This window comes from Corvus cornix, chromosome 4, assembly GCF_000738735.6.
Source record: "Corvus cornix cornix isolate S_Up_H32 chromosome 4, ASM73873v5, whole genome shotgun sequence".
NCBI lineage: Eukaryota > Metazoa > Chordata > Aves > Passeriformes > Corvidae > Corvus > Corvus cornix.
In genome coordinates this window covers 16040023-16057274 of record NC_046334.1, presented here as the reverse complement: position 1 = coordinate 16057274, position 17252 = coordinate 16040023, and the positions used below count along the sequence as shown (strand labels likewise).

The window sequence follows — 17252 nt, the reverse complement described above, 5'->3', positions numbered from 1 at the left end:
ATCCCTCCTCAATCTCACTTTGCAAATCAGGTGCTCAGATGTTTACAGTGAAAAAATTCATGTTTAACCCAGTCCAAAAAGAAGAAGCACTAGTCTGTCAGAAGCATGGTAGTGGTTTTAATCCCATGTTTGTTGTTACTTTTTTTCTTTAGGGTACCATCTTTCTGCCTGGCAACAGAGTAATTGAGCATCCCTGCAATGAAGAAAGTCCAGGAAAGTTCCTTTTTGAAGTTGTTCCAGGTAGGATATTCTACTCCATATGAAAAGCCTTTGCAGTTTGTCCTCAGTGATGAATGGCCACATCTGTTATGCCAGAACAGAAGCTGAAGGTGATTAATGATTCAATTTAAGGGGGAAATAAAGGTTTAATTTGTTAATATGTTGGTTCATAATTTTTTCATTCACCCCCAGGCAGCATAGGAAAAGGATGTGTATTTTATTTGTTAGTGTAAAGCAGAATTCTTCAGGGCAAGGAAGTGCCAGGTCCTGCTTTTGGATCACAACAGCCCCATGTGGCACTATGGGTTGGGCGCAGAGTGGCTGGAAAACTTCCCGGCAGAAAAGGACCTGGGGGTGCTCACCAGCAGCTGAACATGAGCCAGCTGTGCCCAGCTGGCCAAGAAGGCCAGTGGCACTGGCCTACATCATGGTGTGGCAATAGTGTGGCCAGCAGGACCAGGGCAGTGACTGTGCCCCTGTACTGGGCACTGGTGAGGCTGCACCTCGAGCGCTGTGTCCCGTTCTGGGCCCCTCAGTGCAAGAAAGACACTGAGGTGCTGGAGGGAGTCCAGAGAAGGGCAATGGAGCTGGGGAAGGGGCTGGAGCACAGGTCTGAGGAACGGCTGAGGGAGCTGGGGGTGGTTTAGCCTGGAGAAGAGAAAGCTGGGTGAGGACCTTACTGCAGGTAGCAAGTGACAGGATGAGATGAAATGGCCTCAAGTTGCACTAGTGGAGATTTAGATTAGATATTGGGAAAGATTGCTTCACTGAAAGGGTTGTCAAGCATTGGGCAGGCTTGTGGAAGGGAAGTATGGGAGTCAGCCATACCTGGAGTTATTTCAAAGATGTGTAGATGCAGTGCTTAGGGACATGGTTTGGTGGTGGATGTTGCAGTGTTGGGTTATGGACTGGGCTTCATTTTAAGTATCTTTTCCAAACTAAACAATTCTGTTTCCACATCCAGCCAGCCCAGTGTATTTATTCAATATGTTCTCTTAATCCCCATACTACTTTTGTGTGAATGCACCTCATATTACGGCTATTTGGAAGGGCAAATAGATGGTAATGTCTATTGTTCTTGGTCTTAAACCATCTTAGTATCAGGGCACAAATGTAGTTGTGTTCACTGATGTGCCAGTTTCTAATATATTGTAAAAGTGTCAGAAATATGAAGTAGGCTGCAAAGCTTGATTATGAAAGATGTGCAGTAAGGGATTATTATGCAGAGAAAGCCAGTGTGGTATCTCTGAGGTTTAACACTCACCCCAATCTTGAATCAATCAGATTGGAAAAGTTTCTCACAGTGTCTTCTCAAAGTCTCTTTTTTATATGTTCAAAATACAGAAAGAAACTAACTTACTAGCATTGCAAGCCTGGAGTTGACTAAAATCTTGTTTCCGTTGGAAATTAGGAGAATTCTCCATATGTCCTGATTCATATGACACCTTAATCAGTCTGATAATGCTGACCCTGGGGATGTGTATCCTTCATGCCCAAGTTAAGAGTGCGGTTGCTCTTGTGATTTCCCAAAATGTTTTTTTAGGCCACCTTTCTATGGAGTCAAGCTAAAAAGTAATTTGTAGTTACTTTTGGGCAGAATTCAGTGTTTATCTGGAGCATCCCTGAGAATCAGGTAGGCTTTTGTGTTTTGTCTTGTTTTGCTTGTTTTCAGTTCTGGGAATGGGGTTTTGAATGTGTTTTAGGATAGCACCAATGTATTTATTTCCCCCCTCCCCACCCCTTGCTAACAAGCATGTGGCTATAGAGATTTCCTACTGGACATCTTATGCCAGGGATTCATGATGAAAAGAAAAGAGTTTTTTGGGAAGTCAGGACACTTCATGCCACAGCACTGGTCTTTGAGGGATGAAATTAAAATGAAGACTCAGACTGACTGTGGAGGTGGCATCACAGTGCAGATGTGTAGTAGTGAAGTAGAAGTGCCCACTGTGTTTTATGCAAAGATGAACTGAGCATTGCCACTGTCATCATGTCACTTTTGCTTCTCAAGGCAAGAATTTGTCAGCCTTCTGTAATGGAGCTGTTTGTCATCCGTCTCCTCTTAGTGACTCAGTATAAAAGTCAATTTTATAGGCTGACAGCAACAAAACCGAGCTCTTTGAGTGTAACACAGAAAAATGTATTGTAGTTAAGGTTCTGTTTAGCCTTTGTTAGCTTTCATATGGGAAATCAGCTATGTAGCACCAGGATCTACTTGGAGATTTTTAAAAATTTTGTCATCTTAACTGAGCATTGTGTTAAATATATGGTGCTGAAGCTCATGCTGCTCTTGAATTCTGTTTTCCCTGTATTAAAAGTTGAAGCAATTTTGGTTACAATCCCAAAAGCAAAAGTGACAAGTCCTCTTTTTGTCTATCATGTCTGTGGGCGGCCTGAAAACTTGTGTGCGTGTGTTTGTTTATTGGTAATACATGCAAATTATTTTGGGAATGTACGTGGGAGTAGGTTTATACTGTGAAACTAATACTCTGTATGCAGCCATCTCTGAAGATGAATGAAAAAAATGTGTGTGGAGACAAGTATCTTGCAGTTTTGGTGCTGTAATTAAAATACAGATGCCTTCAATTTGCATTTTGAAAACATTCTGTTCATTCCCTAAGTCACTACATGATTTAATACTTAAAACTTTTCCTTTTTAAAAAAAATTTGGTGTGCTGACAGTTAATTTACAGGAGGGAGACTTTCTCCTGTACAGCACAAGGCCCATGCCACGCTTCTGTGTGGGAGTTTTCTGTGCTGGAGTCAGTGACCATGAAAGGATTAGTGATGCTTGTGCTTATTAACAGCTTCTCTTGCACTCAGAGGAATGTTTCATAGTCAACAAAAATCAGAAGAGGCTTTAAATTAATACTTTTAGTGGGAAATGTGCACTTATAGCCAAATTGTGTGATTAGTTTTGCTAATTGTTATGAGCTTTATATAGTAGATAAAACCTCATTCTGTGCATTGGTTGCATTCTAAAGAAAACCTGAGGTTTTCCTCTTGGTGTGTAGGTGTAATGGGGGAAGGCATCTCTGTTCCCACAGAACTGAAGCAGGTGACCCTGCTGTGTTTCAGTGGATTACGTGTCACCTGTAGGTGCAGGACGGAGGTACCGCTGTGGTTTGCATGTGTGGTGGTTTGCAGACAGGATTCCTGCACCTCACTGGCACCAGGAGGAGCCAAGCACAGAGAGGTGGGAAGCTCAGGCTCGTCCACTCTTTCTCACACCAGGCTCCTCAAGCGTCTTTTTTAGTCTCCTGGACTCTCCAAGGGTTGCTGTGTGAAGGCATTTTGGGCAAGTGCAGCATGAAAAGCCTTGCAGTAGAGGCCTGTGGATGCTTACCAGGGATGTCTGGATGCTTGTAGGAGCTCCAAGGATTGAATCCTCATTTCTTGATGCTCTCAGGAAGCACCACCAGCTCAGAATAATCTGGGACTATGTAGGCAATTGGTCTAGAAGAGATGATGGTTATTGAATGGACAAAGGAATATGCTTCGTCGTTGACTGGACTTTGGTCCTGGAAACTAAGCTGCTTATACTGCTACCCCACCAGCTGCTGTTACTTGAGAACCTTGTGTGCTGGCAGATGTCCTCCTCTGAGTCTGATAAATCATTTAGCTTGGCCTCAGGTAAGAAGCCAGATCATCACTCCAGTGGTGCCTCATCATTCGGATGTTACCGAATCATGTTTTTCTTTGTCCCGGTCCTGTATTAATGCAGATTTCATGAAAAATTAGCACAGAGGACAAGGTTACTTTCAGCACCATATTCACTAGCAGGTGACCTGGTTGTATGCTCTGATCTAAATCATGAATTTCCTTAGAGACATAAATATCCTAAAGATTTCTCTGATGAGTTTTGCAGTTGCATGAGTTTTAATATTTGTTTAGTACTGTTTAAACTAGAACATAAATTTCCAAATACTGGTCTTCAGTATTCCTTGTGGAATCTTTTGCTTGTAAACTTCGTGCATCTGTGTTGTATTTTTTACCATTGACAAAGTATCATAGTCCAGCATGTGCATCTGTGTGGATGAATTTGCACTTGGTCATACTGAGGTACCAAAGTTCGTTCATCCCACTAAAAGCATTCTCTTTGCAGTCCCAAGTTAGTGTCTGCAGCTTAAGTCAAAGTTTCATGGTTAGGGATTATTAAGACTGTTAGGAAAGAACTGTAATATTTCAGCAAAGTCACTTGGAGTCTCTGCTGATGCTTTTTTCTGCATTTGTGTGCCTGCTGATTTCTTGTGCCTGTGGATTCTGGGCTATCTCCCTTCCTATCAGGGAACATGAGATCTTATCTTGAGTCATGGATGGTGGAGACTGCAGAAGGCAAGAATTACCTTTAGCACCATCCACTTTTGTTAAAGGTCAGTTTGTCAGGCTCTTAATTAAAACCTCTGTAAGGAAGTGAAAGACTAAATTCCAGAATTTTGTAATAGTTACAATTTTTTTTTCATTAAAGTGGCATCCAAAGGCGTTTTTCTTTGTTTCTTCATGTATTTAATTGCATGCTATATGGCAAATTACATTTCTTGCAGGTTAGCTGTTCTGGTCGGGAGTGTGAGATGGGTTTGAGGTTTGGGGTTTTATAAGCTTCCTTTACATGAAAGGTTGGATAATAAACTACTTCTCCTTTTTTGCTTCTTCTACTGCAGGAGGTTTTCACTGCTTTTAGTCAGCTGAGATTTGCATTGGTAGGTCTGTGCCTCCATGGCTGAGAGTCAGGTGGGGTCTGTTTTGCTTGTGTGTGTCACGCTGATCTCCCTGTCAGTAAAACAGGCCCTTCAGCCTCCACAAAGGAGTTGTGGGGTTTGACAAGATAAATGGATGCCAGTCTGTTGTGAAGTAATCGAAACCTCTTGAGTTCCCTGTTGCTATACAGTGTTTAGCAGATTAAGCCCTTCGAGACTTTCGCCATGAGTTCTTAAACACCTGAAATGGGAAGGCCACACTAGGTGCTAATTCTTGGCACCTACTGATTCATAGTGGTTTTAATTAAGGGTCCACGAAGGCCTGGAAAATGTGGATTTAATAAGTGCACTTGCATTTTTTCCCTAAGACACAAGTAAGACAAAACAGGAATTACAGATACATCTTTTTTGGCTAAAAAAGCAATTTTCTTTGTAGTCCTCCTGTGTACCTTAGCAGGTTGGATGCCAAGTGCTTACTGTAGCTTCTACAATATCCTTCTCCTCTGATATCATTGCTTTTTAGTCCTGTAAGTCATATTGACAGCCAGACTTCTGTGGGATGGGACGGGTTGGACTCTACAGTGAGGCACCAAGCAGGGCAGATGATTAGCTGACATGTTTGACTGTGGCTGATACGGTGCAGCATCATGTCTCGGGGATAGAAATGTTTTAGAAGGTTTTGAGCCTGCTGTTTTGAAATAGAACTGTGTGTTTTCTGTAAGGATGTAACCTTGTAAGAAATAAGGGGCAAGAGTTCCTCGCCTTGTCTTCTCAGGAGTAATTGCCATATCCTAAGTGAGGATACACCCACACATACAGCAAGTAGCTTTCCTTGAAGGCTTAGCAGAGTGTTGGCAACACAATGCAATAAGCAAATTCTCTTCTGTCGACTTCAGGAGAAAATTGTTTGTGTATTGAGAGGTTTCCTGCCCTGATGCAAAAAAAAAGCCTTCCCAAAGCACATGTGTGCACACGCCTGAGCACTGAGGGTGCTCTCTCTGCCTTTGCTGTCAGGCAGATTCTCCGTATTCCCTTTGCCATCAGCATAGCTAGCACAATTTATTCCCTTTTCTCCACAGTGTAAAACCCAAAAACGAGGTGTTAAACTATTCAGCTGCTCTGACTCGTTCCCGGTGCTGAATTCTTGACTCCCGGTATGATGCGGGTGGATTTAATTGGTGCTGCCAGGAAGATGAATGCCTCCCCCTGTACGTGCTGACAGCCAGCAGTGCCTCTTCATTAGCCGTCAGGAGCACAGGACCTCAAGGGCATTGCTGATACCGCCGACTGAGCTAATTGTACCTCTGATAGCTTGTGGAGGGGGCAGACAGGCTGTTTAATCAAATGGGCACCAGCCTTGCTGCACAGATATCTCCCTGTAGTCATGTGTTGCACTAGAGCAGCTTGGAGCGCTGCTCGTTCCCTGTCGAAGATCTCCTGAAAGCCTTGCTGTCCTTATTAACAGTGATGCATTTCTCAAAAATGTATCTGGTAGAGAGCCACCTCTCTGCACTTGAACACATTGGCATGCCCTGCCTCATTCTTATCCTTCGAAAGGTGATTCAAAACTGATTTTTTTTTTTTTAACTGAGTCTTGGAGGTGCATGGAGTCAGTGTGCCAGGGAAATGAAGCTGCCTGAAGCCTTGCTGCATGTTTCTCCCAAGGTTAATGGTGAGGGCTCACTGGGAATGAATGCTTTTCCATCTTGAGCAGCAGCTCTCATGATGCAGAATTAGTTGATGTGCCTGTAACAGCTTTGTCTCCTGGGAAAAACAGAACCCAAACCATCCTCAATCCTACATGCCTGTGAAATGAGATGGTGGGTTACACCACTGAGCTGTTGTGCTGCCACCATAAAATCTGCTAATTTCAAGCTCATTTCTGTACAAGGCAGTGCATGTAATATCCCTTTTTACCTGTGTTTTTGTGCCTTTCTTGATATGGCTACTGAACAACAACTGGGAGAGGGCACCAAGTTTAAGATACCTGCTTTTTGTTCCAGTGCCTCTTTCTGTGACATTGGACCAAGTCCTGCCTTTCTGTGCCTATGTGTCCACACATATTTAATTGAGATGCTACTGCATATTAATGGTGTCAGTCTGAAGTAATGAGAGCCTATATATGAGGGGTTTGGGAGAGAGAAGCAAGACTAAGATTGTGACAGAGTGACATGAGTAGTTTTGCCTCCTCTCCTTCATATGGAAGATCCCCTCATAATACTGCATCTGCTTAAAGATTGAGATTGGTGTGACTCAGATTTGGGCTACTAAAGAACTACCAGAAAATGTCCTGTTTATCATGTAAGGGGAGATGAGGCACCTTTTCCGATTCAGAAGATGAGGTTGCTTTTCTGGTAGAACTCAAGCACTGGTATGTAGCAAAGAAGAGCCTGAAAAAACTGTTTTACACATAATTTCTTTCAGTATAGAAACATTAATTCATTGATTTTTTTTCAGCCTCAATTTATCTGACAGTAGAAGTTTAGGCCATCTGCTTTCGAAGTGAAGGAATTAAATCTAGATGCAAGAACTATATAAAAGCCAAATAAAAGAAGAGCCCTTTCTGAGGTATGCAGCAGGTGCAGAATGAACACATTTCTCTTTGCTCATATGGCTTGGGTGTGTAACTTCGTATTTAGTGGAATATCACAAAATTTCATGAATAGACCCTATTATCTTGAATCCCATCTATCTTGGTGAATGAATGCAGCCTATAGGTTAAAATTGTGTGTGTTTATATTAGAAGTAGTAGTAATATTGCCTGCTTTCTAAATGCTGTTTCCTAGTTACAGTCTATTTTGAAAATAGATGAGAGAGGTGAATTACTTCTGAAAACTACTGAACAATTATGTATTTCACTTTCTTTCATCTAAAGTAATTCTGCTTAATCATCTGTTCTCAGTGACATTAGTTTCATGTGGCAGAAGACTGCACTGACTCTATAAAAATTCACCCATACTCCATAAAAATATACCATTACTCAAGCATGGTATATGAAGCTGAAGTTAAAAAGTTATTTTTCACTTTTGTCTTTTAATTTAGTAGTGGATTGCTTTTATTGATCCTGCTTACCAACTGTGGTGCGTGTGATCTGAGGTGTGTTAAATTAGCAATATCGATCATTTGTGACCCACTGCTGTCATTTTGGAGGTCATCTGCTACACAGAAGAATTTGGAACATAATGGCAGTGGCAGCTTTAAAAACTTAGGTGGCAAAAAAGCAAACAGTGATAAACTGGTCAAGTTTGTGATAAACTTCTTCCACCATTATTGTTGGTGTACACCAGATTGGCTCTTAGTGAGGGTGTAGCTCATCATGATAATTACATTGGGGATATGGCTTTTTCCCACCCTATTTTAAATGCTACCAGTTGTAATCACAGCAACAATGAGATTTTTTTTCTCTGCCTCAGCACTCCAGCTGGCACTGGATTTTGATGATCATTAATAATGTTGGAAAACAGCTTATGCAGTGCCAGAAATGCAGAGAGAGTTCCCACAAAGCCAGGTGGTCTGTGGGTAATGAGAAAGGTAACTGGAATGAGAGCTTGTTGCTTGGACCATTTCTGATGGTGATTTGGGGACCAAATTTTATGTGTGGGGAAGCACAGTATTGGCTTTTTCCATTGTTCTGTTAAGAGGTGTGAAAAAATCCCTGAACTTTGACTGTGCAGACTCTGTGGGGCTGAAGATACACTGCACCCCAAAGGTACTGCTGGAATGAGTTGTGAAGCTACAGCAGGTCCTCAGTAAGGCCTGTATCCATTAGCTTTGTGTCCATGTCTGTTTTGTTTGCCTGTACAAAATCCTTTGTGCTGACACTTTTGGCATTCTCTGGGGTGCAAGTACAAACTTTGCCTCGAAAGCAGCAAAATGCCTTTTCTCTTCCTAAATACAAGAGCTGCCTTAAGGGCATCTGTTACAGATAATTAGGGTTCCTCTACTTGGTTGGTCGGGTTTTTTTAGCTTCATGTAAGTCCCTCTAGTGGCGACATCAAAAAGTCCGGTGAAGTAACCGCTGTTCTTGTGTCTGGGATGCCCTGTTCAGGGCTACAAGTTTTAGCTTCATTATTGCTTTTTGAAATATCCTTGACGTATCATGAAGCACAGTTTGAAACTTAGATTCCCCAGCAAATTCTGTGAAGTGGGAAGAAGGTACTGGGAAAAAGGAAAAAGTCAGAGGCAGTGATAATCCAGGCTTCTTTTGAGAAAAGATGTTCCTAAATGCCCATACTGCTATTATTTGGATGTAGTGTGGTGATGATTACTTCGCTCACAGAATTGAGGATCCATCAGTTTTAGTCAACATGCAAGGTTTTATAAGAAAATAATGCTTTTATTATAATTGTCTGTGTGCACTTTCTGTATTTCAGTTGTTGAAAGATGCTCTGTATTCGATTAAGTAATGAAAACAGCATTGTAGGAAGAAATGAGACAGAGATGTTATGGAGGGAAGCTCCAAAGCTTAGACATTCAAGATGTCATTATTTGGTGAGGTATTTTCTTGTACAGCTCTTCTGTAATAGTAGTAGTAGTAATTATAATAATAATAATAGTAATAAAAACCAACATAAAATTCCCATGCTCATTACCATTTTCAGCAAGAACATCTGTAGCTGCAAAATGTAACTCAGTTAAGATGCATATATACCTCTGCTGTGCTATAGCTGGTGGGATTCCACTGTAAATGGCAGGAAAGATGGAGATGAGGTGACTTGCCTGAAGCTGTCTGGAAAGCTGGTGGCTGGGTCTGAAGGCAGATCTCGCCTCCTTGGTGCACCAAAGAGCTGTGCTCCTGATGTGAGAGGAAAAGGACACAAGCTTGTGAATTCCTCTAATCTCTGAAAGTAGTGGGATAATCCAAGTTCCCCTTGGATTAAATGATGGTTTAACAAAGCATCCTCAAAATATGTTACTTCCTAGTGCCTAGGTAATCTGAAATGAAACTGGATTACTTTCCTAAAGTTTGCAGATCTTATGGCAGACAACTCACGTTTTGTCAAGTGCTTGGGTGTTGCTGCCTGACTTAACCCTCCACCCTGTGGCAGTAAGAGGCTCACAAGTCCTTTGCTTTTCATCCTGCCCTTCTGCAGTCTCTTTCATCTTCCCCCTTTTCCATTACTGGTGCCTGGGGAATGCTGATCCTGATTTAAAATAAAGCGTCATCTTTCTTCTTTTCCAGCCTTGTATTAAAAGGGTGGGAAAAAATTTTCACACCTGTGGTGACTACAAGGACCTTGCTCTTGTCTTTGTTTCTTCAGCATAGTGTCAAATTTAAGGCTGAAAAGGCAGAATATCAGCCAGTTTCAGAGTTATATCATGTACTAGTACATGGTGCTGATTTGTTATGCAGCATGTTAAAAGCAAGGTTAGGCTGATTCCTTCCCTTTGACGGGAAAGGAACACCTTTCTGTGGGGTGTGACATTGTCTCATCTCTCGTCATGGAGTCATAGCTTGTACTGCTACCTCTGGAGGTGGAAATCTCTGCTAATTAAACTATGTCTCTTACAAATCTGATGGGCATAACTTGTGAAATCGTGATATTCTGTGCTGTATTTCAAATCCCTGCTATAACCATAAATTCAGTGAGCACTTAAGTTTTATTTTCTGGAAGCGATAGCAAGGAGGAACAGGTGATTGATGTGTGTTCTTGTAGAGATAGCATCAAACTGCAAGCCCATGGCTGACTATCAGGTTTTAATGGAGCAGGCCTACAATTTAGGTGATGATTAATGAGAGCATGAAGTCAAGGAGCATTGTTTCATGGTCTTACGTTGATTCCTGCTGCAGACCGAACATTCTCTGCTGTGGGAGGAGTAGGACTGCTTGCTCTGGGTTGATGTGAGCTATACCCAGCAGCCAGCATTCCCACTGTGTGGCGTGCCTTCCAGGCGGCGCGTGTCGGGAGCAGCCTGCCCTTTGTCCGTGCACTGCCGGATCTGCTCCGCAAAGGGCTCCTTTCAGGGTGACAGCGGAAAATGTGACAGCCATGTCAGCCACTCCACTGCGTGCCAGCATGGAGAACACCCAGGGAGGGATGATTTTTGTGCCTTGCCAAGTGCAGCGCTGCAGCTATGGGATCTGGGGGGAAGGTGCCATATGCTACCATTTGGCACGGTGGCTGCGGGGGCACAGAGCACATCATTGTCCTCGACCTTGGCGGAGGGAGCTGGCAGCGTGCCTGCTGGGATGCTGCCTTTGGCAAGAGATAGGAACGGGAGGGACGTGGTGGTAAAAGGGCAAACGTGTCTGTGCCTTGCATGCCAGAGTGGTGAAAGAGACAGGGCACCGTGTGTCTCCTCCATTCTGCCATGGAAGGACAGGCTGCACCAGCAGCGAGTGGGGCCAGCACGGGGCTCCCATACATGGTTATGGGGACATGTGCCTGTCAGGAACTGTAACACCTTTCAAGCCCTTAATGTTAGAGTGGTAATAATAGGAGGCTTACACCAGCTGATGAGAGAATGAGCTAGCTCTGTGGAGACCTTGCTGAACTTGGATAAACGTTCCCAAACTAGATTAGGTACACCAGGGGCTGGTTTCCTTTGGAAGGACGTGACACCTGCAACTTCATGCCTTTTTCTTTGTGTTGTGACTTACTAGGTATGCACCTCATTTGCTACGGACAGAGGAGAAAGCACGGGCTTAAGGAGAAACTTTAAATAAACTGCCTAAACCACCCTATATATCTTTACTCAGAGAACAAAATACTAATGGCTCAGTGATGAGAAGAAAATGGCACCGAGGTGGGAGAGTGTACTTTTAGCAGCAGGCAAGCCAAACAGTAAAATCAAGGTACAAGATACCATAATGGCTGGAGCTAAGGAGAAGAAATAATGGAATTAAGCAGTGGGCTACTACAAAGGTGTATAAAGGGGGAGTGTTTATATAAGAGGAACATGAAATAATGTGTGCCATACCCTTGTTTCTTCCTTATCAACTGAGAGTCAAGTTGTGGTAAAGGCTCAAGAAGAGCCCCAGTATAAAATCTGTTCCTGCAAGGCACATGTACGTGTGCATGTTGTCTTTCCATTTGCAGTACAGCAGAGGAGCAGCTCTGGAACGGCGAGAGAGAATTCCGGCAGGGAAGGCAGCCTGCAGTTCATTATGGGCCTGGCATGGATAAAAGCACGTTTAGCTTCCATCTGTTCCAGTTTGGATGATGCTGATAGAAGGGTCATAGTTTTGTCAGTGATGGATGTCTGAAGTCACTGTCATTTTTAGCTCATCCAAAATTTTGTCCCTTCTGTTTACTGGACATCTATTTTTTTTTTTGACATGTATTGCCAGATACACTGCAGGTGGTGATGAGCTACAGGTGTTAGATGAAGTGAATCTCTCCTTGCTGTCTCTCCCTCTTTCACTGCTGCACGTGGTACAGAAGTGATGGGGAATGGGAATAGTTAGGGATATGTTTTGGCAGCATTCAGATAGCTATAATTTTGCTTTCCTGGAATCATATGCATAATTACCTTACAGTTTTTGCAACATTATTAAAGTGTGAATGTAGCTTGAAAGTAATAAAGAACGTAGATGTTCAATACAGTGCAATTCAAGAAATGCATTACCTGTCAAATACTTTTTTTGGATACTGAAATGTAAACATTTCTCATCTTTCTTTTACATCTGTGCTGCCTTGTGATTGGAAAAAAAGGCATCGAGGTATGTCTTAAATAATTCTCCTTTAATTAAAAATAAGGATCTGTTGTGAATATGGAAAAGGGTGCACCATACATTGAATACCCAAGTATATCAGTCAGTAGTTCTTCCTGGAAAGTGGCAAGAGCCCAGTATTCTACTTCGGAAAGTTGTCATTACAATGGGATTTGGGCCCATGGTCAAGCTGTGTTTCCTTCAGAGAGGTTTGTCCTTTCTGTGTGTCTCTAGAGGCAGTCTCTATGGACTGAAGAGTAGGGTTTTGCCACAAATAATTGCAAATCCATTTATTGTGGCTCTGTATTATTAATCCTTGTGAACTTCTGTGATACCCAACCTGCCTGTATTGAAAATGCTGTAATTGCTGCCTTAACTCGAAGTGCATATTTGTGATTCTCATTTAAAAGCCTTGTCAAAGGTGAAAGAGATTCCAGTGTGCTAAAACGTTTTTAAAGACTCCCCAAAGGCTTTTTATGTGGCAGGCTTTTTAAAGCCACACAGATTTGCAGAGAAGTGGACTCTCTTAGAGAAGGTGCTTCAATAGGTGTACATGTATATGTTGATTTATTTTGTTTGGAGTAAAGCTTTGTCCACATGTGCAGATGATGGGAGAAGAAAAACGTGAAAGTCATATCCCACTTGAAAGAGCCTTTGATCTCATGGGACTCCTACACATTTCAGTGATAAAACCACAGTTCAGATAGGTTTGGCAGAGTGTTAGCACCAGAGCTGGGATAACTGAGGTTTACATTCTCAGAGTACCATTAAGTACTGTTGGATCTGCAGCTGTTTTTTAAGGCATCAGCTCTCTTTTTTAATCCCGTGACATGTGTGACACCCCCTCAAACCATGTTGGGCCACAGTTGAGTCCTCATGTCTGAAATACAGGCAGTAATGCACAGTGCTTTACCTAAGGTGTTCTGTGGATTTTTCTGTACAAGTGAATTAGAGGAAAGTATAATGCTACTGAGTTATGTGAACTTGACCTTAAAATTATAGTTGGTCACCATACCTATTCCTTGACTTTCTTTTTCGATCATTCTTTGTTTTAATATCAGTATTGTTATTATATTCTAAAGCGGATGATTAATACAAATCAGAGTTAGCTCTGCTGATCAGTAGAACTCATGATCTCTCTTAACAGCAAGGTGAAAATTTCTTTTTGTGAAGTGATGGGGAGATCAGTATAATATGAAGTGTGTGGCAGTTCTTTCAGTGATCACTTCACTAATTTATGTACTTAAGTGATTAATCTTGGCCAGCTCTTACACAAAATGAGGTTTAAATCCAAGCTGGATTTTTTCTGCATCTGAGGTAGTGATGCATGACCTCTCTGCTCCACAGCAGTGTTTTGTTCTGTGGTGTGACAGGGAACCCTTCTCCTACTAAACAGACCTACTAAATAGTTTCTGTATGTTTAAAATTAATCGAAATACTAAAAGATCAGCTTCTCTAAATTCATTTAGTATTTCTGCTGAGGTGGGTGATGAAGTAGTACATGAAGACCTCTCAAAGTAAGGGCCTTGTAAACACACTGAACTGTGCCCTGATACAGTGCCAGCCGATTAGCTGAGAGCACCCTTGTTTGCTGCTGCTTCCAGTGTCCTTCAGATTTTGTATCCTGTGGCAGCAAGCAGTGGTATTGTTGCCAGGCCTTTGGTTGTTCCTGTAATTTTTCCAGTTCTCTCTTTGTCTTGCTAAGGGAAAGAATTGCAATCCCCTTTTCATCCCCGATGAGTCTTTGCTTCCCTTCTCCTACATCTTCCTGCCTTAGAGCTAGCTGAATTTTTGCCCTCACTGTGTTCTCTGAGAGTTGTCAATGCCAGTCCTGTCCTGGTTACTCCACACCCCAGCTACCCTTTGCAAGCCACCCTGGTCTGAATGACCAAAGCCTTCACGTAACCTCACAAAAAATGTTGCTCCTGAAAGTCTCGTAATGGGGCTTATGGGGAGGACTGAAAGGAGTGTTGTCCCAGCTTTTATCAAGAAGGGCCAGTTATGGTTCAGTCAGCATGAACAAAGTCTGATACCATTAAGAGCCCACTGGTTTTCAGGGAGACTTTAAAATCAAGGAAATTTTATGATCCATGCAGCCATGAAGTTAATAAAGTTAATGTTTCATTTTTATTGCTTGTGCTGCACCGGGATGGGTAATGCAGGCTAAGTACATGGCAGTGCTGCCCTCTGCAGCCTCCTGTTCTGTGGCCATAGCCGTCGTGGGGAGCTGTTTTCGGGCAGCTCTACCCAGGTAAGGATGGAAAGCTTCCCACCCTCAGCAAGGGCTTCTTAATGTTCGCTCCTGTCGTCACCTTGCTGATGTGCCTTCTCAGGGCAGGCTGTTGTACACCCCAGTCAGCCTTTCCTGCTGCTGCTAAGCAAGCTGGACTAGTCAGGTTTCTGTAGGATGCTCTGAGCCTTAGCCCATGTTAGTGAGGCTCCTCCCAATTATCAGTGCAGACATCTCGTGGGTGTGGTGAGGAGGTGCCCTCGAACATAGTCACAGCTGTGTCTTGCTCCCTGCTTTTCTTTGAAAGTTGATGCTTTTAGTGCCTGTTACCAGTTCTGGCTACCCATGGCAAGAAGACTTGCTGCTTTATAGATGGCGTATTTTTGTAGAGTACAGTTCTTGACTTGAAAATAGAAAAACACTTTGGCAGAATTGATACGATGTCCTTAGCACAGCTTGTTCATTTGTCTGCACTGTGCACTAGGATGATATTTTGAAGAAGAGGTGGGATTTCTATGTATTTCTTATTTTCACAGCAGTAATCTCAGGCTGAAGATGAGTAGTTGAATCTGTTGAGATAGCTTTGAAAGAGCCAAACAATATTTTCCTCTCGATTTTTGTTTCTGTATTGGATGATCAAGTCTATTTCATTCATTGAGTGTCTCGTGTGAGCAAAGGACTGTCACCAGATACACTTGGTCACCTCGTCTGTATTTGCTGGTATCTGTAGTTACAGTGATCACTTAATGTGCCTCATTCAGCTACAGATGCTCTTCTTTAAAAGTGAAAGTTTTGTGTTTAGTCTTAGTTACAGTGTCTACATGAAGTGAAGTCATCCTTCATTTTCTTCATTGTGAGTGAGAAGAGAGTTTGGCCTTGGTATAATTAATTTAAACTTATCCCAGCAACGTAGTCAACTTCTTAATAAATTATGTGAAGTCCCACAGTTGTCTGTATGATGACTTGGAAGAATTGAGCCAAGCCTTGACTTTCAGGCTGGGGAATTCAGTTTTAATCCATCCATCATGTCCTCACTGCATGTTTCTCAGCAGAAAAGCATGCAGTGTTTCTTGATTTTATTATTATTATTTTTTTCTTGTGTGACTATTTTATGTCCAGAAATGAAACATGAGCAAGGATAATCTTTTTGGGAAGCCAGTAGGGAAACTCCAGAGATGTATTGAATTTAGTAAATTGAAATGGTAACTCACAAAGCTTGCAGAACCAAAGTAGGATGCTGACTACAATTTTGGTATTGACTTTATTGTTCTGTACTCTCAGTTCTGAGTACAGCTGCCAGAGAGAGAAAAACATGTATTTTGGTAGCTGAAATAAAACCATGATGTTGTGCACTGGTAAGACAGGAAGGGTTGATTCCATATATTATGAGCTGTGTCAGACTAGTGTGCCTCAGCTGTGCCAGCAGTTTACCAAGGGGAATCATCCCTTTCAAAAGTCCCCATTGAGTATGAAGCAGCCCAGAAAATGGGAGAGTTTTTCTTTAAATGTTGTATCAGATCCTGTAAGCAAAACTAGCAAGGAACCAAAGGCAGTGAATGCTTAATAGAATTTTTCACTAGCATGATGTCAAAGCTGGCAAGTTACAAAAAGGCAGCAGGTGATTGTATACTTGAGGAGGGACTGTTTTCCCTCTCTTGACAGGCATATATATCTGTCTTTAATTAATATATGTATTACAGGAAGAGAAAATAAATATGTAAACAGTTTCTTCAGTTTGCATTGAAATTACAAATTATCTTGAAATTTGAAAACTCACTGATTTATGCAAGCAAAAAGCTTTCATATATAAATATAAGTTTGTTTCAGTGGCCTGCTCACTTTCTGCTCACTTGATTTGTATAAAATGCTTTCCAGTTGCATTTCTGCTAGGCACTTGTACTCCTAAGTGCTCGCTATGCTGTTTTATAGCTAAAAATAATAGCTTAGTGATACTGTGCTAATGACACTGTAGCTCTCTTGTTGTCCAGGGCTACTTGAAAATTGGAGAGTATTTGAGGAAGTACAGGAACTGCTGTAACCATTTGGTGAGATGAACAACTAGAGTTTAAAATAAGGTTAGTCTGGCTGCTAGGCTGAATTTCAAGAAGTGTTGGCCGACAAGAGCTATAAAGACCAATTCATCCCTATGTACAAGAAAAAAATAAATCAAGGTAATCAGAAAAAGCCCACCTTTTGGAAGGTGCTGGTAGTTCAGCCACATAGCAGATAGAAGTAGTTAATGAAATATAAGAATTAAAAAAACATGCTAAGAACAAAATTATAAAATGAGATGGTATTAAAGTGGATTCTTTAAGATCATGCACATAGATGCCAAAAGCTGCTAAATTAATTAAAATTATTTTTCTGTATTTGTCCACGTGTTTACATGCTGAAGATACTTTGCATTGTGAGCAGTAGTCAAATGAAGAATTGTGCTTGGTCTTTGCATTAT

At 41.9% G+C, this 17252-nt stretch overlaps 1 protein-coding gene across 3 annotated transcripts in view; it reads left to right on the top strand.

The window, feature by feature from the left end:
• ARHGAP24 (Rho GTPase activating protein 24) overlaps nt 1-17252 on the top strand; it is a 185071-nt gene that overhangs the window by 65929 nt on the left and 101890 nt on the right. For all 3 annotated transcript variants that reach the window (XM_039551303.1, XM_039551304.1, XM_019293454.3), the window contains one exon: nt 153-240. In XM_039551303.1, coding sequence (XP_039407237.1) covers nt 153-240 — 88 coding nt within the window. The remainder of the gene's footprint in view (nt 1-152; nt 241-17252) is intronic.